At 43.4% G+C, this 25,818-nt stretch overlaps 1 protein-coding gene across 1 annotated transcript in view; it reads left to right on the top strand.

Annotated features, from left to right (window-relative positions):
* Positions 1-25,818, top strand: part of LOXHD1 (lipoxygenase homology PLAT domains 1) — a 210,111-nt gene that overhangs the window by 52,124 nt on the left and 132,169 nt on the right. The window contains exons 7-12 of the mRNA XM_059881070.1: positions 4,906-5,029; positions 8,030-8,280; positions 17,019-17,154; positions 17,990-18,150; positions 19,167-19,253; positions 19,682-19,817. Coding sequence (XP_059737053.1) covers positions 4,906-5,029; positions 8,030-8,280; positions 17,019-17,154; positions 17,990-18,150; positions 19,167-19,253; positions 19,682-19,817 — 895 coding nt within the window. The remainder of the gene's footprint in view (positions 1-4,905; positions 5,030-8,029; positions 8,281-17,018; positions 17,155-17,989; positions 18,151-19,166; positions 19,254-19,681; positions 19,818-25,818) is intronic.

The raw sequence follows: 25,818 nt of genomic DNA, 5'->3' as shown, positions 1-25,818 counted from the left end.
TGAATGACTGTTACAATGGACATGGTTCTGCCTCTAAAAGAGATAAGACTGAATACTTACATTAAGGTAGGTTATTTACTGGAAGGCAGGTTACTTACTGTAACCTTATATCCCAAAACTTTAGGGAAAGTCCAGCTTTCAGTGAACGAACATTCTGTCCTAAGGGCCCCACAACTGTTGATCAATCCAAATGTCCTGGTTTATAAGTCAGAAAACAGAATCACCCCAACTTTAATACAAAGCTGGATGAGGCAAGTGTCTTTCATGAGGTACAAACAAATGTTGGGGTTAGCAGCGCCTGACTGGGCATCAAAAGAGGTTCCAGGGCGGGTCTGTTGGAGCTGGGCCATGAACACAGGCAGGGCTTTGCCAGGTAGGGCAGCTGGAAGATGGCACCGGAATATTGAATAACTCAGGGCCAGGGCACAGGGCTCAGAGAACTGAGGAAGCATGTCAGGGGCTAACTGAGGGCAGGGCCACCACGGGCGTGATCAGAAGAAGCGACTGAAGGTCCTTATTGAATGAGGCAGCCTGGGGCAGTGACGAAGGAGTGGGCACGTGGACCGGCTCAGAAGAGCGGAGTGAAAGGCAGAGGAAGGGCTGAGAGCGCCGGGGGTGACACCGTCCACGTGCTGTCGCCTGCAGTTACTCATGCTTGTGGCGTGTTGCATAGCATCTGACACAGCATTTCAGTGTGATGAGTGAGGCCCAGAGCTCGGGGGCAGCAGGAGGCCGCCCACCCTCTTCCTTTGCTGAGCTTCAGTTTCCCTCGTAGACCATTCCCTCTTTCTTCCATGAGCCCAGGTCTCCTCTACTAACCCCTGGAAGCTGATTTATTTCCAAGTGGGTTTGTAAGCTCCAAAGTCTGCATCTGTTTTTTCTCCTGTGTCAAAACCTACCTCTCCCTTGTCCTATGATCTAAGAACTAGAAATGTAAACCACAGTTCAATAGTGGTTCTTGGGGAGTGCTCTGGTGGCCCAGTGGTTAAGAATCTGCCTTGTAATGGAGAGGATGCAGGTTTGATCCCTGTTTGGGGAACGAAGATCCCACATACTGTGGGGAAACTGAGCCCACGTGCTCCAGAGCCCCCACGCCACGACCAGAGAGTCCATGTGTGGAAACGAAGATCTCAAGTGCTGCAGCTATGACCCAGTGCAGCCCAAAAGAAAAAACAGTGGTTCTTGGAATGCGGCATGGCTGCTTATGAGTCAAGCGAGGGCCACCTTGACTGGATAACAGACATGCATTTTCAAAGGGAAGATTGGAAACACCGGTAGGCCTGGCATCATTTTCTGTTCCATGACTGGTGCAGAGAGGGAGCGTTGTGGATCACCCAGCCTGTCTGCATCTCAGGCACCTTGGCATGTGGGCGGGAAGGAGAAGACACTTCAGTTTCCCTGGATTGCCCTGCGTGTGGAGATTTTGTCTCTTCTGCCCGAAATGGGCCTCTTCTCCAACCAGGCTATGTCAGGTTGGTGGAAGTTATTTCCATGTCAAGGAGGGAGGGCTACTGTAGGTCATGGGTGACTCTCTACATCCATCTACAACGTGCTGGCTCTAAGACCAGCTCCATGTGCTCACACTGACATGTCTGACCCATGCAGGAGGAAACCAGCCCCCAGGCCCTGGGTCGTGTAGGGGTGTCTGTGAACTGTCTGGAAAGATCCAGAAAGAAAGAAACTCTGCTTGTCAGCTTCATCTTTGGCTCCCCTTTTTTGTGGGTGGTTTATCCTCTTTGCTTCCTTTGTGGCTCAGATGGTAAAAAATCTGTCTGCAATGTGGGAGACCCAGGTTTGAACCAAGGGTTGGGAAGATGCCCTGGAGAAGGAATGGCAATCCACTCTGGTATTCTTGCCTAGAGAATTCCATGGACAGAGGAGCCTGATGGGCTACAGTCCATGGGGTCACAAAGAGTCAGACACAACTGAGCGACTACACTTGCAGGCTTTCACGTTTTTATCCTCGTTGGGGCTTCCCAGGTGGCGCCAGTGGTAAAGAACCTGCCTGCTAATGCAGGAGACGTGACAGACGTGGGTTCGAACCCTGAGTTGGGAAGATCCCCTGGAGGAGGGCATGGCGACCCACCCCTGTATTCTTGCTTGGAGAATCCTATGGACAGAGGAGCCTGGCGGGTTACAATCCAGAGGGTCACACAGAGTCAGACACGACTGAAGGGACTTAGCACTATGCTCTTTGGCTTTTTGTAATGGGTGGTCTCATTGTAACTGCTGTGTCCCTGTTCTTGCAAGACAGAGTGGGCCCCACCTTGGACAGGTCCCTTTATCTGGCTGCCATCTTGCCTCCCAAGGCTCATGATCCCTGGTTTCCCACAAGCTTCTTGGAAGGTCAGCCCTGCCTGTAGACTTGTCTGCAGGTGGAGAATATTCCTCCAGGAGATAATGGTTCTTGTTTGCCATTAGGTTATTGCTTCTGTTTCTCATACACACTCCACGTGTGTGCTTCTATATCATTCATGGTTAGGTCACTTCTATCTTTCCAGTCTTATTTTACTGTTGTCTCTGCTAGAACAACAGTGATCTGGAGGGAGCACCACCATTTCTTTCTGTTAGCAAAAACCACTCCTGAGCTGTCTTGAATTCTTAAAAGGAACGTTATGAAAACCCAGGCATGTCTGGGCAACTCACGAACTGAAGTGGGAAAGCTGTTTGTCCTTCCCCAGAGAGGCCCTCAGTAATGTCCCTTGAGCAACCAGGATCATGGGTCCCAGGCCACAGGACCCTTATCAGCAGAGACCAGAATGCCTTTGGGAGAACCGTCAGCCCCGCCTAGGGACAGTCTTCCTGTGGAAGTGCTGGCATCAGCTCCTTCTATATCTCACTTCTCTACTCCTTCCCACCAGGCTCACCACTTGCTACCAGATATGTTCCAAAATGTTCTACCCTCCGGGAGCTAGCTTCCTCTGGCCTCATCCTGCAGACTAAATAATTGTCTACATTTTTCAATATATTGTGTTAGCCGAAAAGTTCATGATGGAAAAACGTGAACAAACTTTTTGGTCAACTCAATATATCTGGAAGTTTTCTAGAACTATCCATGGGCTTTCATCCTTTCTACACCAGTGTTTAAGTCTTCGCCTTTCTTTGTGATTTCATATTTCGGAAAGTCTAATTTTTAGAGTCTTGGCAGTTACTCAAATACTCATTCATATCTTGCCTCTTTCCTTTGTGGTTCAGCTGTGCAGCTAGTTTTACCCTATACAGGTGTTCAATGGCAACACATTCTGTTTTTCAGATTAGCTAAGCTTATTAAGCCAAGAATTGCCATCAGACACCAGGTCAGGAGAAGGCCCTTTATTGATGGCATCTCTGTGAACTTCGAGGGTGGCTCTCATTCGCTCTTGGAATCATGGCTGGCACTCCATTCTGTGAACATTTGAAGATAGAAATGGTCAATCGGTATATCTAGATTCACTAGTAGACTCGACAGCTTATCTGATAAACTAAGTCCTTTCTTTCTTCACCTTGCTTTTCCAACCTTGTAAAAGTCAGAGTGAAGCCAATTAAGAGGTATAGCCCAGATTCTTGGCTCCCCAGTCTCCCTCAACCCCAATCCTGGGAGATAAAAGCAAAAACAGAGAAATGCACAGATAGATGAATTGATAGAGGCTAGACTTTCTTCAGTGGCAGAACCTGCTCTGGACAGACCACAGTGGTCACTAAGCATTCACCTCTGTAAGTACAGATACTTGATAAAATCAGCAAGCTCTGAAGGGTGACTCTTACCAACCAAACTCACAAGGGGCTGATTTATAAACCTGAGCTTGGATGCAGCTTTACTTGGGGAGAGAAGGCTGGTCACTGGCTCAGGCCACTGCTGCCCCCTGGTGGGTAGTATCCTCAGGAGCCGGTCATGAGCCCAGAAGTTTCCTTAATGAACACTGGGTTAGAACTAGGTGAGATGCCTTTGGGTAGGTCAAGACATGCCCTGTTTCCACACTATAGGTACTTTGATCTTAGGAAGTGAGTTTTCCACTGAAAATCAGCCCTATTCAGTCAGGCAGCCCTGGGAACACTCACCCTGTCTGTCACCAGGTATGTCTGCCTTCCCATTACAATGGAAGACTTGACCTGGTTATTGACAATCACAATTGACAATCACAGTTACCTTAGAGTGAGTTTTCAGTTGGGTGTTTCTGGGACATTTTGGGAGGGCCTCTCAGCATCTTGGTGAGCTTGAGAAGATACATTTATCTCAGCCTTGCTGACCTAGCTCACGTGTGCGTCTCCCCAGGGCCTTCATGAATGCCCAGATCCCCTAACGTCACTGTCCGTGGCTGACATTTTCTGACCTGCTCACCAGATCCAAGGATTCAGTGTGCCAGAATCAGGGCTTCTAGATCTTTTTATGTGGACTCTCCTTCTCAGTAAGAAGGCCAGAATCCCAAGCTTCAGCAGGTGAGGAAGATGATGATCTTGGTGCTGTCTGCAAATCCAGGCTTCCAGTTCTGGCCCCTCAGTCTCACTGGGCTGCTGCTGCTGCTGCTAAGTCGCTTCAGTCGTGTCCGACTCTGTGCGACCCCGTAGACAGCAGCCCACCAGGCTCCCCCGTCCCTGGGATTCTCCAGGCAAGAACACTGGAGTGGGTTCTCATTTGGCACATTCTGCCAAGTTTCTTGCATTGCATTTTTAAATGGTCATCCGCAGAGGAGGGAACAAAAGCTCAGTAATTCAGGAAGGAGGTAACTCTCAGTCATGCCCGTGTGACTCTCAGTGCTTTGTGAGGTTTTCCTGACAACAGGTGTGTCCTTGTGATAAGCTCTCCTTGGGCCACTAAGAAGATGAGAACATATTCTTAGAGTTCACTCAAGTGATGGAGAAATGGATTCGGTCACCACGTGTGACCTCCATGACACTTAACCTTCCTTCTCACTGTCTCTTTCCCAGATTGTCATTGAAGATATTGGGAACAAAAGAAAATATGATTTTCCTCTCAACCGCTGGCTGGCCTTGGATGAAGATGACGGCAAAATCCAGAGGGATATCTTAGTGGGTGGAGCTGAGACCACAGGTAGGGCTGAAGAAAGGGGAGGTGCAAACTGGCTAGTATTTCACTTTCTGTCTGAGGGTCGGTGCTCTCCTCTGTGGACCTAGAGGCTTTCAGTCAAGTGAGAAGCAGCCGTGTCTTCAGACAACATTCCTCCTGCCCCTGAAAGTGCTCTCCGCTCCTCTGGGCTGGAGTCTGGGCTCTGTTGATGCTAGAGGAGATGGGGAAGCACCCCTGAGGAGATGTTGACTTCCCCGGAGAAGTTATCCACAGGACGGAGCCAGTCTGTGAACCTGTGTCCTTTTACGAGGATCTGGACTCACTCTTCCCTCCTCCTACTATGAGTGCTTCCCACAAGCCAGGCTCTCTGTAGGCACCTGACCCTTGTCGTCTCCTCTAGTCTCCACAGCAGCCCCTACAGTATGGAACAGTTATCGTTCCCATTTCACAATAGAGGAAACTGAGTCACAAGTTGAGAGACCTGTTCAAGGTCACACAGCTGGTGAGTGACAGATTCAGGATTTGGTCTGCCTCCTAAATCTCTACCCTGTATGAGTTCCATGGACAACTTGAAACTCCCAGCACAGAAGTTCACAGGTGTTCCCGAAGATCGATGTTGGTGAATGCACACAGCTGACAAGGTGCCCTGGGGCAGACCCTCCCACGGCTCCCACTGCACCGAGGATGGGCCCAAGTTCTGGGGTATAGGACCAAAATTGCTCCACGGCTGGGCTCCAGCTGACTGTTTCAGCAGCGTGTTTAAACACCGTCTCCCACTGCTCCTGCACACGCTCCCTCTCCCCGCCCCATCTGCCCACCGTCCACTCTGTCCCGCATCTAAACCCACCCCCATCTCATCCACACGCCTTCCCTCTCCCTCCCCCGAGCTGCCGGCCTTCCTCTTTCTCTGCCTTTCTCTTTGGAATATGCTTTCCCCTCAGCCTGTGAGGCCATTTCTCTTGCCTCTTCTCAAATTCCTGCTTCCAGTCACTTCCTCTGAATCCCACCCCCACCCCCTCTAGGTGGAGCCATTTCTCCCTTCTTTTGCTCCAGACATTTTGAGTAGAACTTGATGGCTGTTGTTTAGGAAGCCACCTGCTCCTCTGCTCTAGTGTGTTTCTGCTTTTCTCCTTTTTATAAAAATTTTTTTTTTATTTATTGGTTGTGCCTGGTCTTCATTGCTGCTCGGGGACCACTCTCCAGTTGTGGTACGAGGGCCTCTCACTGTGGTGGCTTCTCCTGTTGCAGAGCATGGGTTCTACAGCACGCAGGCTTTAGTGGTTCCCCAGCTCTAGAGCACAGGCTCAATAGTTGTGGCACTTGGGTTTAGCTGCTCCGGGCCATGTGGGATCTTCTTGGACCAGGGGTCCAAGCCCTGTCTCCTGCGTTGGCAGGCGGATTCTTTACCACTGATCCACCAGGGAACCCTCCAGTGTTTTTCAACCTTGGCGTTGTGGTGCCTTGGCCTTACCTGACCATTGTTGGGTGTGTCGTAAGTTTGTTACTAGAGTTTGCCAATCATTTACTTAAAAACATACACTAGGGCTTCCCAGGCGGGTCACTGGTAATGAATCTGCCTGCCAAGGCAGGAGACATGGGTTCGATCCCTGATCTGGGAAGATCCCACATGCCACGGAGCAACTAAGCCAGAGTGCCGCAGCTATCGAGTCTGTGCTCTAGGGCCCGGAAAGCACAACCACTGAAGCCCACGTGCCCTAGAGCCTGTGCTCCGCGGCGAGAGAAGCCATCGCAGTGAGCAGCCCGTGGCCACAGCTAGAGAGCAGCCCCCCGCCCAAGGCAACTAAGAGGAAAGCCCAGGCAGCACAACCAAAAGTAAAAACAAATAAATAAAAAATCACTGTCTTTTATGCTTGAAATGGGCATGTGTAAAACATACTGCAATAAAGTTGTTAAAAAATAACATACATGAGAGCAGATTTAATACGCCCCCTTTAACTGTGTTACTATTACTTGCTTGCAGTGGTAGAGGAGGAGGAGAAATGACAGTCTGAAACTGGGATTGCTGACAGCCTAGGCCGTGGCAGTCTGTCGAGAGTGAGAACCTCTCTGGCCACACGTTGTAAAGCTGGAGGCCCACTCTTTGAGGGCGGTAGCTATTTCTTTTTATTGTCACGTTCTCCCAAGGCCTGTTATATAGTAAACATTCAGTAAATGTTTGTTGAGTAAGGGAAGGTGCAAATTATGAATGAATAATGTGCTATCTCCCAGAGATGTTTTATTTCTCTGAGATGAGGGGATGAAGTTAGGATGAAAGGGAGGTGGAGGACTAATAAGGTTCAAAGTACCACTTAGAATCCTGGACAGAGTGAAAAAAATGCAGGCCTGACCTTAACAGCATTTCCTGTCGTTTCCTGTCCAAATGCTTGTCTTTGGTGTTTTCCTTTACCCTGTCTCATCTCGGCGTTTAATCCCCCTTGCTGACTCTTCTCCAGAACTCTGTGTCCTCACATTGCCTCTGACTGACCAAACCCAGATGGCCCAGCTCCCTCCCTCAGTCTCCTGACATCTCACCATGTCAGGTGGTCAAGAAGGCCATTGGTGCCCATTATTAGAGTTGCACTTTAAGTTATGAGCAAAAGAGCAAGCTCCATGAGTCAGAGAGCCCCGAATATAAATCTCTATTAATCGAGTTGACTATTATAATTAAATGAGACATAATAGAATTCATCCGGCAGCTATTAATAATATGCACATGGTAATTAGCATTCATAATAAGTACTATTCTGAGCCAACCCAAGCTCTTCCTTCTCTTTGTTAGTTTCCTGTAATCATGCCTGACAGCTTCCTGTAACCTACAGTTTGTTCCTAAAGTCAGATGCCCTGGCACCCCAACTCTGAAAAAGATAAAAGTGAAGTGGAGAGGGCACTGGATGTCATCAGAGGAAGAGGATTTAGGGGGGATAGGGGTGTATGGCAGAGGTATGGCTAGGTGCGGGAGAAGGTGGGTAGGACATCGTTACCAGCCTGCACTGACCCCTCTTCCTCCCCTTGTTTCCATACCAGCCATATCGTATGTTGTCACCGTCTTCACCGGGGATGTCCGGGGGGCCGGCACCAAATCCAAAATCTACTTGGTCATGTATGGGGTCAGAGGGAATAAGAACAGCGGGAAGATCTTCCTGGAGGGCGGTGTGTTTGACCGTGGCCGCACAGATATCTTCAATATTGAGTTGGCTGTCCTCCTCAGCCCCCTGAGCCGGGTTTCCATAGGACACGGCAATGTGGGCGTCAACAGAGGCTGGTACTGTGAGAAGGTAAGGGAGACCCTGGCCTGATTCAGACGCTCTCTTCACTTTGCAGATTGCTGTTGTTCTGTTGTTTTAGTCACCAAGTTGCGTCCGACTCTTTTGTGACCCCATTGAATGTAGCCCACAAGGTTCCTCTGTCCATGGGATTTCCCAGGCAAGAATACTGGAGTGGGTGGCCCTTTCTTTCTCCAAGGGATCTTCCTAACCCAGGGATTGAACCAGAGTCTCCTGAATTGGCAGGCGGCTTCTTTACTGCTGACCCTTAACACAGAAAGATGCACTTTACCACTGAGCCACCAGGGAAACCCCTCACTTGCAGCTACAAACTCTAATCTGAATCCTATTTCCTACTTCCTTTGGACGAGTTACAAAGAACATGGGAAATCCCTTTCACGGGGACGCTGGGATGGTAACATGCCCATCTGTCTTGTCTACCTGATGGTTGGGAATGGGGGCTGCTCTGTACATGCAACCAGGGACCAGACACAGGGTAGGTGATCCAGGGGTGTTCAGCTGATGGTTATAGTCTGTCCTGACTCCTGATGCAGTGTTCCACTTTAGTTTTTAAATGGCTCCATCAACAAGTATTTTTAAATACATGATTTTAATTGTGGAATACTTATGCTTTAAAGAGTATACATAATAAAAGTAAGATATAGAGAATGATTTAAAAGCTCAAATGTTAATTTTGCCTATCACTTAACTTAGAATATTTCCAATGCTTCTGAAACTCCTCTGTGTCTTTCCCCAATCATATAATCCTCTCTCTCCCAAAGAACATATACTATTAAGAATTTTGTCTGTGTGTATATTGTTGGTTACTGGCAGTTTTCACTCAACATTATGCTTTAGAGATCATCTGAATCGATAGCAGAAACTAGACCATTCATTTCCCATCTACTCCATTGCATGAATCGATTTCAATTTATTTGTCTGTTCTTCTATTGATGGACATTTTGGGGTTGTTTCTTGATTTTTGCTACTATAAACAATACTTTCATGAAACTGTTGTATGTACATCTTTGTACAAATATGCAGGAGCTTCTCAGGATGGATGTTCTAGGCTGTAAGTGAATATTCATTTCTGAAACTTTCTGCTAAGTCACTTCAGTTGTGTCCGACTCTGCGACCCCATAGACGGCAGCCCACCAGGCTCTGCCGTCCCTGGGATTCTCCAGGCAAGAACACAAGTGGGTTGCCATTTCCTTCTCCGATGCATGAAAGTGAAAAGTGAAAGTGAAGTCACTCAGTCGTGTCCGACTCTTCGCAACCCCACGGATTGCAGCCTACCAGGCTCCTCCACCCATGGGATTTTCCAGGCAAGAGTACTGGAGTGGGTTGCCATTACCTTCTCCATTCTGAAGCTTAATTGTTTCCAAAGAATTCCAGTTTGTTTTCCAAATCAGTTGCACCATTTTATTCTATCAGCCATTTATACGATATATTTTGTTCTAGACATCCTTGTCAACACTAGATATTGCCTGAATTTTAAATTTGCACCATTTTGGGTATATAAACTGATCTTCTTGTGGTTTTAATTTTTATTTTCATGATTACTACTGAAGTTGAACATCTCTTCATTTCTTTACTGTCCATTCATATTTCCCTTTATGGAAAATGCCTGTTCATGTCTTTTGCTGATTTTTCTGTTGAATAGTATATTGCTGGATTTATTTTTAGGAGTTCTTTATTAAATCCAGAGAGTAAATCTTTATTGATAGTATTATTGTTGTTCAGTCACCAAGTCACGTCCAGCTCTCCGCAACCCCATGAACTGCAGCGCACCAGGCTTCCCTGTCCCTCACTATCTCCCAGAGCTTGCTCAAACTCATGTCCATTGAGTCAGTGATGCTATACAACCATCTTATCATCTATTGCCTTCTTCTCTTCCCCTCAGTCTTTCCCAGCATCAGTGTCTTTTCCAATGAATCAACTCTTCGCATCATGTGGCCAAAGTACTGGAGCTTCAGCTTCAGCATCAGTCCTTCCAATGAATATTCAGGCTTGATTTCCTTTAGGATTGACTGGTTTGATCTCCTTGCTGTCCAATGGACTCTCAAGAGTCCTCCAGAACCACATTTTGAAATCATCATTTCTTTGGTGCTCAGCTTTCTTTATGGTTCAACTCTCACATCTGTACATAACTACTGGGAAAACCACAGCTTTCACTGTTATGGACTTTTGTTGGTAAATTGATGTCTCTGTTTTTTACTTCACTGTCTAGTTTTGTCATAGCTTTTCTTCCAAGAACAAATGTCTTTTAATTTCATGGCTGCAGTTGCCGTCTGCAGTGATTTTGGAGCCCAAGCAAATAAAATCTGTCACTGTTTCCACTTTCTCACCTTCTATTTGCCATGAAGTGGTGGGACTGGATGCCCTGATCTTCGTTTTTTTAATGTGAAATTAAGCCAGCTTTTTCACTCTTCTCTTTCACCCTCATCAAGAGGCTCCTTAGTTCCTCTTCTCTTTCTGCCTTTAGGGGGTGTCATATGCATATCTGGGGTTATTGGTATTTCTCCCAGCAATCTTGATTCCAGCTTGTGCTTCATCCAGTCTGACATTTCACATGATGTACTCTGCATATAAGTTAAACAAGCAGGGTGACAATATACAGCTTTGACGTACTCCTTTCCCAATTTGGAACCAGTCCGTTGTTCCATGTCCAGTACTAACTGTTGCTTCTTGTCCTGAATACAGGTTTCTCAGGAGGCAGGTAAGGTGGTCTAGGATTGATAGTATTTTTGATAGTATATGTTAAAATATCTTTTTGTAGTTTGCCATGTTTTTTGAAGGAGAGGAGATTTAAATTAAAAGTAATCTGTCTTATCTTTTCCTTTATGGTTAATGCATTTTGAAAAAAATTTTACTTCTCCTAAAGTTCTAAAGACATTTTCCTATATCCTCTTCTAAAATCTGTAGAGTTTGGTTTTCTTGTTTATATATTTGCATCTTTAATATATCAGGCATTGATATTTGTATGAGGTGGGGATCCAACTTTATCTTTTTCTATATAGATATTTAAATGTCCCACCAACATTTATTGAAGGACTTTAAAAATCTGAGTAAGGTTAAGAATCACCTGGAATTATTTCTAAAAATAGAATCCTGGGCTCAAACCCAAACCTACTGAGTCAGAATTTCCAGGTAATCTGAGTATTTATACATGCTTTAGGTAATTCTTATCATTAAAGAAGTCTAGGAAGCACTGGTTAACTAAATAGTAATCCCTTCCCCACTATTCTGAAAGAGCAACTGTCACATGTCAAATTCCCCAAATACATGATTTGTCTCTGAGCTCTCTAGGCTGTTCCATTTATTGATTTAGTTTATTCCTGCACTAATGCATTACTCACTATCTTCACTTTACACCTTTACACTAAGTCTTGGTATCTGCTAGGGCCCACTTTATTCTTCTTCCTCAGGTATATATTGACCTATCCATAAGCCTTTATCGTCCATAGAAATTTTAGAATTTTTTTGCCAAGTTCCATGAAGAACTGTTGAACAGAATGCAACTGGGTCTGTAGACCTATTTGGAAGAACTGACATTGTTACTCTACTAACTTTGCCTATTTATGAACATATACGACCCCTTAAAATTTAGCTTTGTAATAATTCTCAGTGTAGTTTTATATTTTTCTTAATAAAGGTCTTACATGTTTTTGTAAATATATTCATAGAAACTTTTGTTGCTATTATAAATGGTATCTCTTTAAAAACTATTTATTTATTTGTTTTTTGCTGGTGTAGACAGATAGAGAAGTACTTTTGTATATTGTTTACATATAGTTATCTTGCTAAACTCTGTTATTAAGACTGATCATTTATAGTTTTATTGTTAAGAGTTTTTATTCTGAATTGGTATTAAACTTTATCTATTGCTTTTTCTGTACTTGATTAGATAGTCAAAATGGTTTTTCTTTTTTATTTATTATGGTGAATTACCAGTTCTTATGGTAGACCAACCCCGAACTTCTATAAGCCAAACTTGGTCATAATGAATTTTAATTTTATGTTTCTGAAATTGATTATCCAACATTTTATATAGAATATATTACATACTAATGTCCATGAGTGACATTGGCCCTTGATTTTCCTTTCTCATACAGTCCTTGTGAGGTTTGATCTTAGAATAAAATGAGAAGCATTTCTTCTCCTGAAAGAAGGTAAAATGCAGTGATCTGGTCAAGATAATGTGGGATTGTGTGTGCACATCTGCAAGAGAGAGAGAATTACTGATTTAAAAAAAGAAAGTTGTGTTTTTGTTTTCTTAGTTATAAAATTGGGGCTTCCCTGGTGGCTTAGTGGTAAAAGAACCTGTCTGCAACGCAGGAGATATGTGAGTCACAAGTTTGATCCTGGGTTGGGAAGATCTGCTTGAGGAGGAAATAGCAGTATTCTTGCTGGGGAAAATCTCGTGGACACAGAAGCCTGGCAGTTATAGAATTATTCAAGCTTTCCATTTTCTCTTCAATCTGAATGAGCTATATATTTCTTGGAATGTGTGTATTTGTAGACTTCAAATGTCCTGATATAAAGTCATATACAGTATTCCCTTACCTTTTAACCTCCACTATATCTGTAATTATAATCTTATTTTCATTCCTAACATCAGTTATTCAGATATTCTTGCTTTTTAAAAATATAATTCTCACAAAAGTTTATTTAGTCCTTTCATATAACCAACATTTTTCTTTGTTTATATTCTATCTTTATTTTCTATTTTATTGTTTTTTATTATCTCTTCTAAATTTCTCTGGGTTTCAGTTGTTGCTATTTTTTATAAATTCTTAAATTGTATTCTTAGCTCATTCAATTTTAGCCTTCTTCTTTTCTCATAGTATAAATTTTGATACTATAATTTTCTCTCAAATTAGTGCTGTACCCGTACCCCACATATTATACTTCTGTTACCACTCAGTTTGATTTTATTGTTTCATTTTAAAATTCAACTTCGTTGGGGTATAACTGGCATAAATAAAAAGGCATTATTTTGAACTGTACTGCTTTTTGAGTTTTAATGCGTTCATATACACTCATGTAACCATTACCAGAATTAATATATGAAATGTTTCCATTACCCAACATGTTCCTTGTTCTCCCTCCCAGTCAATCTCCACAATTCCAAGCAACCACGGATCCCATTTCAGTCATTAAAGACTAGATTTGTCTTTTCTAGCACTGTTTCAGGTATTAGTATTTCTTTCTTCTTATTGTTAAGTAGTATTCCATTGTAAGGATATACAACATTTTGTTTATTCATTCAACTATTTGTGTATGTTTAGGTCATTTCCAGGTTTTGTTTTTTATTTGCTACTATGAATGAAGTGCTATGAACATTCATGTCCAAGTTTCTTAACGGGCATGTTTGTAATTTTATCGGGTAAATACCTAAGAGTCGAATTTCTGTATTCTATGGTAAATATGCATTTAATTTACAAAAGTCTTTTAGATTATATTCAAAGGGGCTACACAATTTTGTATGCCCACCAGCATTGTATGAAAATCCCAGTTGTTTTATAGCCTCACCATCACTTAGTAATGCCAATCTTTAAAATTTTTAGGTATTTTTATGGATATGTAATGGAATTTAATTTGGTTTTAATCTACATGCCTCTGATGACCACTTACATTGAACATTATTTTTTTATATTCTTATTGATATTTGTATATCTTCCTTTCTTTTTACCTCTTTTAATTTTTTTATCTTTTTATTGCTGAATTGTGAGTTCTTTGTGTATTCTTGATTCACGTTCTATGACAGAACTATATATCTATATATGAATATATAATATATAATTATGTTATATAATATGTATTTTAAATATGATATCCAACTCTTTGGGATCCCATGGATTGTAGCCCACCAGGCTGCTTGTGTCCATGAAATTCTCCAGGCAAGAATACTCGAGTGGGTCGCCATTCCCTTCTCCAGGGGATCTTCCCGACCCAGGGATCAGACCTGGGTCTTTCACATTGCAGGCAGATTCTTTATTATCTAAGCCACCAGGGAAGCCCATGATATACATTATATATAAACAATCTCCCAGTATGTGGGTTGCCTTCTCATTTTCTTTTTTTTAATTTATTTTTTAATTGAAACCAAATTGCTTTATAATGTGTTGGTTTCTGCCATACAACAACACTAATCAGTCATAATTATATATGTGTGTGCTCAGTTGCTCAGTTGTGTCCAACTCTTTGCAACGCTATGGACTGTAACCTGCCAGGTTCCTCTGTCCATGAGATTCTCCAGGCAAGAATCCTGGAGAGGGTTGCCATGCTCTCCTCCAGGGCATCTTCCCAACCTATGGATCAAACCCACATCTACTGCACTGTAGGTGTATTCTTTACCACTGAGCCACCGGGGAAGACCCAATTATATATAAATATATCCCCGCTGTCTTTGGAGCCTCCTTCCCTCTCCCCCACCCCACCCCACCCCCCCAGGTCAGGCTGGGCTAGCTGTTATTTTACACACTGTAGTATATACATGTTGAAGTTACTTTCTCACCTCAACCCACCCGCTCCTTCCCCTGCTGCATCCACAAGCCCATTCTCTACATCTGTGTCTTCCTTCCTTCTCTGCAGTAGGTGCATCAGTCCCATTTTCCCCAGATTCCATGTATATGAGTTAATATATGACACTTGTTTTTCTCTTTCTGACTGACTTTACTTTGTATGAGAGGCTCAAGGTCCATCCAACTCGCCACAACGGACTCAAATTCACTCCTTTTTGTGGCCGAGTAACATTTCGTTGTTTATATGCACCACAACTTTCTAATCCATTCCTCCATTGATGGACGTCTAGGTTGCTTCCAGGCCCTGGTTTTTGTAAACAGTACTGTAGTGAGCACTGGGGTACATGTGTCTATTTTATATTATGATTTTCTCATGGTTTATGCCCAGTAGTGGGGTTGCTGGGTCATATGGTAGCTTTATTCCTAGTTTTTTAAGGACTCTCCATACTGTTCTCCATAATTTGCCTTTTCGTTTTCTTAATGTTTTTGAAGAGCAGAAGCTTTTAATATTGATGAAAGGCAATTTATCAATTTTTTCTTCTATGATTTGTGCTTTTTTGGTTCTTATTTGTCATTCCATTTGAAATTCTTTCATTACCCATTATTTATTTTGAAATGTAATTTTTAGGTTCCAAATACATTTTGCTTTTTATGTTTTTGTTATTTATTTCAATATTGTTTTAATCAGGAAACATTAATGATGCTATTTAAATTTTTTTGAGATTTACTTTACAATGCACTTCAACCTATGCACATAATTCCAACAGCTGAATTAAGATTTTGATTTTATTTATAAATTCAGTTTGCTACTTTCGTTATTTGAATCTTCTGTCTCCTCGATAGCATTTTGTCTGTTTGATTTATTAACTACTAAGACAGATGTGTTGAAATTTCCAATGTCAATGGTAGATATTTAAATTTCTTACTATAGAACTAACAGTTTTCGCTGTGTATGGTTTGAAGCTACATTATGAAATATAGAGTTATTTTAACCTTCTGGTGAATTGAATCTATGCCACAATCCAATCTGATACTGTCTTTTTCATAAATTTAGTCCACTTGTATTTATTATAACTGACATGTCTGTTTATCCTGCTTTTATTTTTCTTCTCTTTTTTTGATAAATTGATCAGTTTCCTTGATAGAGATTTGGAAATTATACACTATTTCTGGTTTTTTAGTGGTTACTATTGAAATTTTAGCATACATACTTACTGTGAAAAGACCTAAATTTAATCACCATCTCTGTTTCCCTCTTAGACAATTCAAGAATCTCAGAAATTTCTAATGATAATAATCCTGCATCTAGGTTGTATGCTATTTTTGCCTAGTATTTTAGTTCTATTTTAAATTATTTTTAAATCCACACAATATATGTTGTTTTGTAGAGTCATTATTTGTTCAGATTTGCCAGTGTGTTTGCTTGCCAATTCTTCTTGCACTGAAGACCTCTTTTCTGGTGTCAGATTTCTTCTTACTGCTAAACTTCCTTTAGAAGTTCCTTTGGTTAAATAAGGTCTATCGGTGGTAAACTCTGTTTTAGTTAATCTGAAAATTATTTTTATTTCATTTTCATTCCTGAAAGAAGTTTTGGGATATAGAACTCTAGACTGAATTCTAATTCCCTTATCCCCCAATATCATCTGGCTTCCGTTAGTCCAGTTGCCATTTGTCTGTTTTTTTCTTGATGTTCCTAAGATCTCTGTCTTTGGCATTCTGCTTCTCTTCAAAGCATCTAGGTGTGTCTGGGTTAGATAGACTGCCATGTTCTGAACCTATGATTTCAGAATGTGAGTAGAGATGGACAAGGTGTAGGAGAGAAGGTTGAATAAGGATCAAGCTCTGAAGAGGGTGGTTAGTTTTCATATTAAATTATAGATATTAATTATCTTTTATGTGATTGACTTTTTCCATAAGACAAATGTAGGGTATTAATTTAGTATTCTAGTTGTTTGGTTCAGACTGAGACTTTAGGATGCACACAAGGAAGTATGGTGTTCAAAAAGAGTGTGTGTATAGGGAAAAATGTTTGATATTTGCACTAGTAAATTGGAGTATGTATGATACCTTTTTGGGAAGATTTCCTAGAGGAGGTATTTCTTGATCCAAAATTTAATGAGATAGGCTATATGACCCTAAAGGTGAGGCTAAGGAGGCTGTTGAACATTGCAAGGAAGTCCCGGTCAGGGGACTCGCTGCAGAAGATGTCATCTTCCCCCCTAGGTGGTGATTCTGTGCCCCTTCACTGGCGTCCAGCAGACCTTCCCTTGCAGCAACTGGCTGGATGAGAAGAAGGCGGATGGACTGATCGAGAGGCAGCTCTATGAGATGGTGTCTCTCAGGAAGAAGAGACTGAAAAGTAGGTGGAGGGGCCTGGAGCCAACAAAGGCCAGGATCAGACCACTGAGTCCTCCTGCTTCTCAGTTTTCTTCTGGAAAGGAAAGGGTCCCCCAGGGAGCTCAGTTCTCCAAGGCACAGGCCACACAGAGTTATATTCATGGCACCAAGGTAGATACTCCAGCAGCCCCAAATTGATACGCTGCTGTGATGGGCTAGTTGTTGAACTGAATGGTCGAACAGAGTGCACTCTGAATGTATTGGCCACAGTCTGGGTGGAGTCTATTCTTGCCCCTACTTTAAACTTACTAACAGACTCTCACCAGGAGACACAGACATAAGGAACAGACTTTTGGACTCAGTGGGAGAAGGCAAGGGTGGGATGATTTGAGAGAATAACATTGAAACATATACATTATCATATGTAAAACAGATGACCAATGTGAGTTCAATACACAAAGCAGGGGACCCAAAGCCAGTGCTCCGGAACAAGCTAGAGGGATAGAGTGGGGAGGGACTGGGAAGGGGGTTCAGATGAGGGGGACACATGTATACCTATGGCTTATTCATGTTGATGTATGGCAAAAGCCATCACAATATTGTAAGTTTTAATCTTCCAATTAAAATATTAATTAATTTTAAAGAAATGAACATTAAGGCACGCACTTTGAAATAGCAAGGAATCCGTCATTCCCTAAATTTGGTACTTGCTATTACATAATGGGAGAGTGGGACACGACTGCATACAACCTGCATTTCAGTCTTGATCACCTTTGATGTGCTCATTTTCCCCACTGGAAGCATGAAAATCTTTTCACTTTTTGAAGTTTATGGTGCAACTGGACCTATCTCTGCAGAATTCCCATGGTCCCTGTGGGTCTGGACAACCGACTTGAAGAAAGCTGGTTCCAACTCTCCTATCTTCATCCAGATTTATGGGCAGAAGGGGCGGACAGATGAGATCCTTCTGAATCCCAACAACAAGTGGTTCAAACCTGGCATAATTGAGAAATTTAGGGTAGGAAGGAAGTGTGATGGGGTGGGATGGAGGAAGGAGGAAGGAGGAAGGGGTGTAAGATGCATTTGTCATGGGATTCTGGTTTTCGAAGCCAGGTTTGGATCAAGTTTGAAGACAAAAAGGTAAAATAGAGTCCCCAGACCCCTGCAGGAGTGCCACATTTAATCTACAGGCAATGCATTGGGGTGTAGTTTAGATCTGGCCCTTTATCTGAATCAAACAGTTCCAAACAAAGCACGGGAGAAGAAGCAAGTATGGAATGGCTTTGGGCATCCAGGAGCCTGGCGACTTGGGGAATCATTGTAGAACAGAGACCCTGAGCACAGTTAGTGTCAAACAGCCCAACCTGGACTGAATTAGAGTGAGGAGCCAATTTAAGGAAAAGTATACATTTTAGAACATTTAAAAGTAAGTTCAGCTTTAAATTTCTGATATGTATACAAGTGGAGCAGGGCTTGTTTTGCCAACGGAAGTGCTGCTCTGACCTTTAGGTAAGAATAATTTTGTAATTTGTGGCTCTCTTTTCAGAGCACCCTGTTGGAGCTTCTATTATACCTTCAGTTCACTGCTCGTTATGTATTTGTCTTCTCAGCTAGATTTTGAGCCCCTGGGAGAGGGCATGACCACTGTATTGATCTTTTTGTCTGTTTCAGTGCCCAGCAGAGTCCTGGGGCTGTGGGCCTGTGTTAATTTGCAGGGCTGCCATATAGATTTTGTAACTGAAAGCTTATCATTTGGAAGATTTCCTTTAGTCAGGATCCTACTGTGGGTCAGTTATTTTTGTTCAGTTTCACCAGCCCAGGCTGAACCCTGGATCTACAGCTGTCTCGGCCTCATGTGCCATTGGTTAAAGGAGCACAAAAAGATAGAGTATATGAGGGTGGTTTGAAGTAAACCCTGCCTTGATGCTGAAAAAACAACTCAAAGCAGGTGCCCTCCTGGCAGGGGCTCAGCTGTGAGGATAAATACATTTCACTTGATTCTGTCCATGCAAACCTTGTTATTTCTCACCATAGATTGAGCTCCCAGACCTTGGCAGGTTTTATAAGATTCGGGTATGGCATGATAAAAGGAATCCTGGTTCTGGATGGCATTTAGAAAAGGTGAGATGACCATCTTGGGGTTGGAAGGTGATTGGGAGAGGAACCAACATGGTTTCTTTCTAATGACCTTGTCTTATTAGCTTGCCTTTATCTGTTTGGAGTGTGGATGGGGAAGGGTTACAGTGAGACCTAAAATTGGACACATGACGCACGGAATTCCTGATAAGGACAGGACTTCCAAAGTAGGCTAAAAAGATGCTTAGGTTTCAAGAGATTTGCCTTGTGTCCCAGTCACCTGGCCGCCAGGCAACTGTGGGTCTCTAGGGGACCAGAGGGATAAATATTAATTTGGCACTCCATCTTCCACAAGAGTCCTCTCTGGGGGGATGGCCTCATCCTCCTTGAGATGAACTAGCAGAACAGGAACCTCAAGGCATGGATGAGTATCTCTAGTACACCCACTTGCTCACCCCAGGACTTCATTCCAGATGACCCTGCTGAACACTCTGACCAAGGACAAGTATAACTTCAACTGTAATCGCTGGCTGGATGCCAATGAGGATGACAATGAGATTGTTAGGGAGATGACTGCCGAAGGCCCAACGGTACGGAGGATAATGGGCAGTAAGTACGGATGGGCTCTTATCCTGGGGGAGGTAGTGGTATGGGGGGTGTGTGTGCCAATAGGAGTCTGACTTATGAGCTGTAGTCTTGTCCGCTATGCAGAATCAGGCTCCCTCTGAATGAGGAATGAGTTTATAAGATCCTATACTCAAGATAGGCTTGTAGGAGCCATCTCCAAGGCATGATGCTAAAGCTCTATGATGATGGGTATGGGTGAGAAGGGGGAGATTTCTGGGTCTTCAGGTTGGCTGTGAGACCATGAGAAGAATCCACACTGAACAATATTTCTCCAGACACTCTGGAGAAGCATCCTCTTCAAATTATTCATGAGATGCTCTTCAAAAAAGGAAGGCTGGATCTGGGTTCTTACAGCCATACTCGACTGCTCCCTTGTGAATCCTCTATTTCTATTTGAGGCTAGTAGGGGAGAGCTGAGCTTTTAATCTGAAGTCATCCACAGTCAAAGAGGTAAGCGAGACCATTTTGCTTCTAGGTTGTACCACCACAGTGCTGGCAAGCACATGGCATATGTCCTATCCTTTTCCCTTGGCAGACATTACTGAGCAATCACATCATTCTTTCCCATCGAGTCTGAAGTGAGCTTTATGGCCCTCAATATGGCACTGCAAGCAAATATTAGCAATTGATCAGAATTAGCACTTAAGATAATTAAGTGCAAAATTAATTTGAAAAATTGCAGAAAGTTAAGACTATATAGAAAACAACATCACCCATCATTCCTGAAGTCCTTCTAAGTATCTGGATAATGTCACTTCTCAGGCATTTGCACATCCAATAGAAGCTGTCTCTCTCTCTATATATATACATTAAAGAAGGATCACCCTGTTAGTTCAATTAGGCAATGCTTGCAATTAGTACTATTTTATGATGCTTCTTCAATTTTAATTAAAATATATGACTATGGAATATTTGTGTTCAAAGATCCTTAGAATAGCTTGATGCAGGTAAGGAAACCGAGGAAGTTCTTACCCTGATGATACAGTTAGAGGCAGAGTGGGACCTAGAACAAGATCTCTTACCTTGTCAGTGACTGTACTCGGCCTTTTCACATTCAGTAGTAGTTTCTTTGGCAGCAAGGCAGTCATCTCCCTGAAAATATGATAAATAATATGATCCCTGCTCAGCCTCCAATTAGGACTTTATATAAAACATAGCCCAAGGCAGAAATACACCTACTGTTACCTGGTCTGCCCTCTTTATGTGCCAGAATTGAGCCTGTAGATATGAACAATTGAGGAGAGGGGCTTGAGATCTGTTTTCTAAATCCTGCCAACCAGTCTTCATGAGATTAGCTCCTCACTCCCCATTTCTGAAGTTACCTGGTGCTGTCATTCCTGAGACTTTTTGCAAGGTTGCTTCGTGAATTTCACAACTGACTGCTCTAATCAATTCTCTCCGTCTGTTAAGTCATGGGACCTCAAACTTCAGCATTATCACCTAGAAGGCTTCTTGAAACACAGATTGCTGTGCCCCACCCATGGATTTTCTAATTCAGTGGGTCTGGGGTGGGAAGCTCAGGAATTTGTTTATCCAACAAATTGCTAGGGGTCCCGGTGAGGACCCACTGTGCTAAGGCATTAGTCACTTTTCTAGCTGTGCCCCAGCTTCTGAAATTTGGCTGCTGTTGTCTATATTCATCCCTCTCCCCACGCTTTATTGGTGACAATTTTATGTTTGGTTAAATCTTTAAAATTCCAGTATGCTCTCATTCTAGTGAGATTTTTTTTTTTTTTTTCAGAGAGAAAGCTGCCACTTTTACTTAAATGTCTAGGCTGTTCTTTTACCTCCATCTCTCCCTTGCCTTGACTAAAGCATGACTCCTCTTCTCCCCAAACCCAGTTTTCTATCCTCACGGCTGTGGGGCTAGCAAGAGGGGACGTTCTCCTGACTCTCTCTGCACTTCCAGCCTCAAAGCTCACACTGCTCATAGGGGGACCTCTGTCCCAGCTCATTTGCATCTTCTGTTGGCTTTGTTCACATTACTCTTTTGTACTGTGTCCCCTGGTCATTCTCTAGATCCCCCACTTCTACCATTGTTCTAGAGTAGCGAATTAGTCTGCTTGGGCTGTTGTAACAAAATACCATAGACTGGGATTTTGAAACAATGGAAATTTATTTTCTCATAGTTCTGGAAGCAGAAGTTCAAGATCAAGGTGTTGGCAGGTTGGCTTTCTCCTGAGACCTCTCTCCTTGCCTTGTAAATGAGCATCTTCTCAGATGACCTTTTCTCTGTTTGTGCTCCTGTCTGTGTCCTAGTCTCTTCTTAAAAGGACACCCATCATACTGGATGAAGGTCCACACATATGACCTCATTTTATCTTGTTTACCTCTTTAAATGTCCAACCTCCAAAAACAATCACATTCTGAGGTCCTGAGGGGTGTGACTTTGTCTTGTTGATCCTGTTCGTGATGCCAATTGTCTCATTGTATCTCACTGTGCACACTGTTCAATGAACCCAGGGTAGGCAAGGCTTGAGCTAAGAGACTCAAGGAGCTGTAGAAACTGGAGACATGTTTATTCTCTCCTGGCTGGCACAGCAGCTGTAGCAACAGATTCTGAAAGAGATGGGAATACCAGACCACCTGACCTGCCTCTTGAGAAATTTGTAGGCAGGTCAGGAAGCAACAGTTAGAACTGGACGTGGAACAACAGACTGGTCCCAAATAGGAAAAGGAGTACATCAAGGCTGTATATTGTCACCCTGCTTATTTAACATATGCAGAGTACATCATGAAAAACGCTGGACTGGAAGAAACACAAGCTGGAATCAAGATTGTTGGGAGAAATATCAATAACCTCAGATATGCAGATGACACCACCCTTATGGCAGAAAGTGAAGAGGAACTCAAAAGCCTCTTGATGAAAGTGAAAGTGGAGAGTGAAAAAGTTGGCTTAAAGCTCAACATTCAGAAAACGAAGATCATGGCATCCGGTCCCAACACTTCATGGGAAATAGATGGGGAAACAGTGGAAACAGTGTCAGACTTTATTTTTCTGGGCTCCAAAATCACTGCAGATGGTGACTGCAGCCATGAAATTAAAAGACGCTTACTCCTTGGAAGGAAAGTTATGACCAACCTAGATAGCATATTCAAAAGCAGAGACATTACTTTGCCAACAAAGGTCCGTCTAGTCAAGGCTATGGTTTTTCCTGTGGTCATGTATAGACGTGAGAGTTGGACTGTGAAGAAGGCTGAGTGCTGAAGAATTGATGCTTTTGAACGTCAATGCTTTGGTGTTGGAGAATACTCTTGAGAGTCCCTTGGACTGCAAGGAGATCCAACCAGTCCATTCTGAAGGAGATCAGCCCTGGGATTTCTTTGGAAGGAATGATGCTAAAGCTGAAACTCCAGTACTTTGGCCACCTCATGCAAAGAGTTGACTCATTGGAAAAGACTCTGATGCTGGGAGGGATTGGGGGCAGGAGGAGAAGGGGACGACAGAGGATGAGATGGCTGGATGGCATCACTGCCTCAATGGACGTGAGTCTGGGTGAACTCTGGGAGTTGGTGATGGACAGGGAGGCCTGGCGTGCTGCGATTCATGGGGTCGCAAAGAGTCAGACACGACTGAGCGACTGAAGTGAACTGAACTGAACTGAACATAAGTACATCCAACCCTTCAGGGCCTTTCCAGGTGAAGCTCATATAGGCCTACTGCACAAAGTAGCCTATGACCAAGTTGAGTACCTCATGATGCGCATGCGCAGTGCTATAAGTGGTCTCGGCTGTTAATAGCCTTGCAAAGTCATTGTTTACAGGACATGGGGCCAGCGGGCATGAGAGCCTGGCAGTGGGGAGGGGGGAAATGAGAGAGCCTGACTGGCGCCATCTTGTTAATTTCCCACAGACTTCAACATATGGATATGCTGCTGCTGCTGCAGCTAAGTCGCTTCAGTAGTGCCCGACTCTTAGTGACCCCATGGACTGCAGCCTACCAGGCTCCTCCATCCATGGGATTTTCCAGGCAAGAGTTCTGGAGTGGATATGGATATGAGGGGGAAACAATTCAGCCTGCATCAGATAGTATCTCTCAAAGTGTGGTCAAGACCTGTTTATATCAAAATTGCCCAGAGTGTTTGTTAAAACAAAGATGCCTGGGCCCAATCTCAGCTAATACTAACTAGACTCTCTGAGGGCTCTGCCTGGTAATCTGTATTTTTATCAAGCACACCAAGTGATTTTTGCACAAATCAAAACTTGAGAGGCTTTGTTCCACTCATCAATGTCCGAGTGGAAAATCTGCTCGTCTGCATGCTAGTCCTCGTCTGCTTTGGTGCCCTCACCTCCCTCCCAGGCAAGCAGCCACTCCTCAGGACCTGACTCGGGCTCATCCCACAGAGTTGCTCCTCCGAGCTCTGAGTCAGCCTCCACCTCCAACTCAGGCTCCTGCGCTCCTAGGCTTCTCATGACCTTGATGACATGTATACCACCCTTGAACTTGAACTCCCTCCAGCTCCTTCTTCTCTACTTCTTCTCTTTCTCCTGCTCTGTCAAGGACTTGTGGGTGTGTGGAGGGTGTGTTTTAGGGACAGGTCTTTAAGAAATCATCCAGTGGGGAGAAGACGAGATCTTGAAATTGGGCAAGGACCAAGTTGACTACAGAGGAGAACATAAATTCAAGAAATACTTTGCAGGTGGAACTGGCAGGATTTGAATTAATGCTGTGGACACAGTGGGGAGATGAGCTTCCTGCTGAAGAAGCTGAGAGTTGGAAGTAGGGATGTGAAAGATTAGAAGAGATCATGGTGGGAGGGATGGGGAGGAAGAGCATTTCTATAATTACATACAAAAATGCCCTTGTTTGTTTTTGCCTTCTGTGATACTATTACAAGACAATGGCAATTAAAAAAATTCTGTAATGACTAGTATTGGATTGAAGTGAGCTAAGTTGAGACCTGGCAGCCTTTACTGGAGTGCTTGCACCTCTAGCAACATAATACAAGGAAGCTACAAGGGACTAAAAATAACTGCACACATACAGCAGTTGGGGCAATTATGAACCACAGATACAAAAGGCCACAAACCAACTGCCATTTCTGAATCACAGGGAGCAAAAGCAGGACACTGGGCATGACCGCTGCACACAGCACCACCAAGGGGGTGGGCAGACCACCTGAGCCTCTCCCCCAATAGAGCCACCGATCTGCCACTACTCTCATCCTGTTTAAGGAACCAGCTTGCCCTCCTCGGAGAGCAAGCAAGGGCACTTGTAAAGCCTTGCCTGAATTTCTTTTCTGGCCTCTTACCAATTTCTATGGATTAAAGAGTCCCAGGACCTGGGTTTGTAACAGAAGAGCTGTTTGTTCTGGCTATAAAGGCATTTTAATGTCTTCTGGGGGTCCTGGACAGTACTTTGGAGCCCATACCAACTTGAATTTCTTTCCCTCAACTGTTCTTTTTGGCCCACATAAATTTCTCTTGTTCCTGGAACATACCCATGTCCTCACTCACCTCTACAGGAATTCAGATCTCCTTTTCTGGTCTGGATGCTTCTTTGTAACAATAAATGGAGGTGGTGGCAATGTCTCACTTCCCCGGTCGGTATCCTGATCTAGTGAATAATATGCAGGGCTTCCTGGAAATCCCTTAGGGAGAGCCTTGGGCTAATGTAAGATGAGTAAATACCAATTTAAAACCAATTCTCTAGGTTTGAAACTGTAAACTGTAAGTAAACTCCTAGTTTACTTAAAAAACAAGGGCCAGTCAAACAAGCAATTAACACCATGTCTGAAAGCCAGGATGCCACCGGAGGTGATCGCACTGATTAATGCAGACCAGGAAACACGGACAAAACACTCACCAGCCCACAATTTATTTCCACCTTGCCTTTCCCTCAGGAGCTGTATGAGATAGTAAAACCGATAAAATTAGCATTCTCCAGTGTGTGCCCAGCAGAAGTGATTTCGTACCACTGATGAGCGGGCAAGAGACCACTGGGCTCAAGTGCTGAAAATTGTAGCTTCTTGCTAATCAGGCT

This window comes from Bos taurus, chromosome 24 (assembly GCF_002263795.3).
Source record: "Bos taurus isolate L1 Dominette 01449 registration number 42190680 breed Hereford chromosome 24, ARS-UCD2.0, whole genome shotgun sequence".
Taxonomy (NCBI): domain Eukaryota; kingdom Metazoa; phylum Chordata; class Mammalia; order Artiodactyla; family Bovidae; genus Bos; species Bos taurus.
This window is presented reverse-complemented; position numbering and strand designations above follow the sequence as displayed.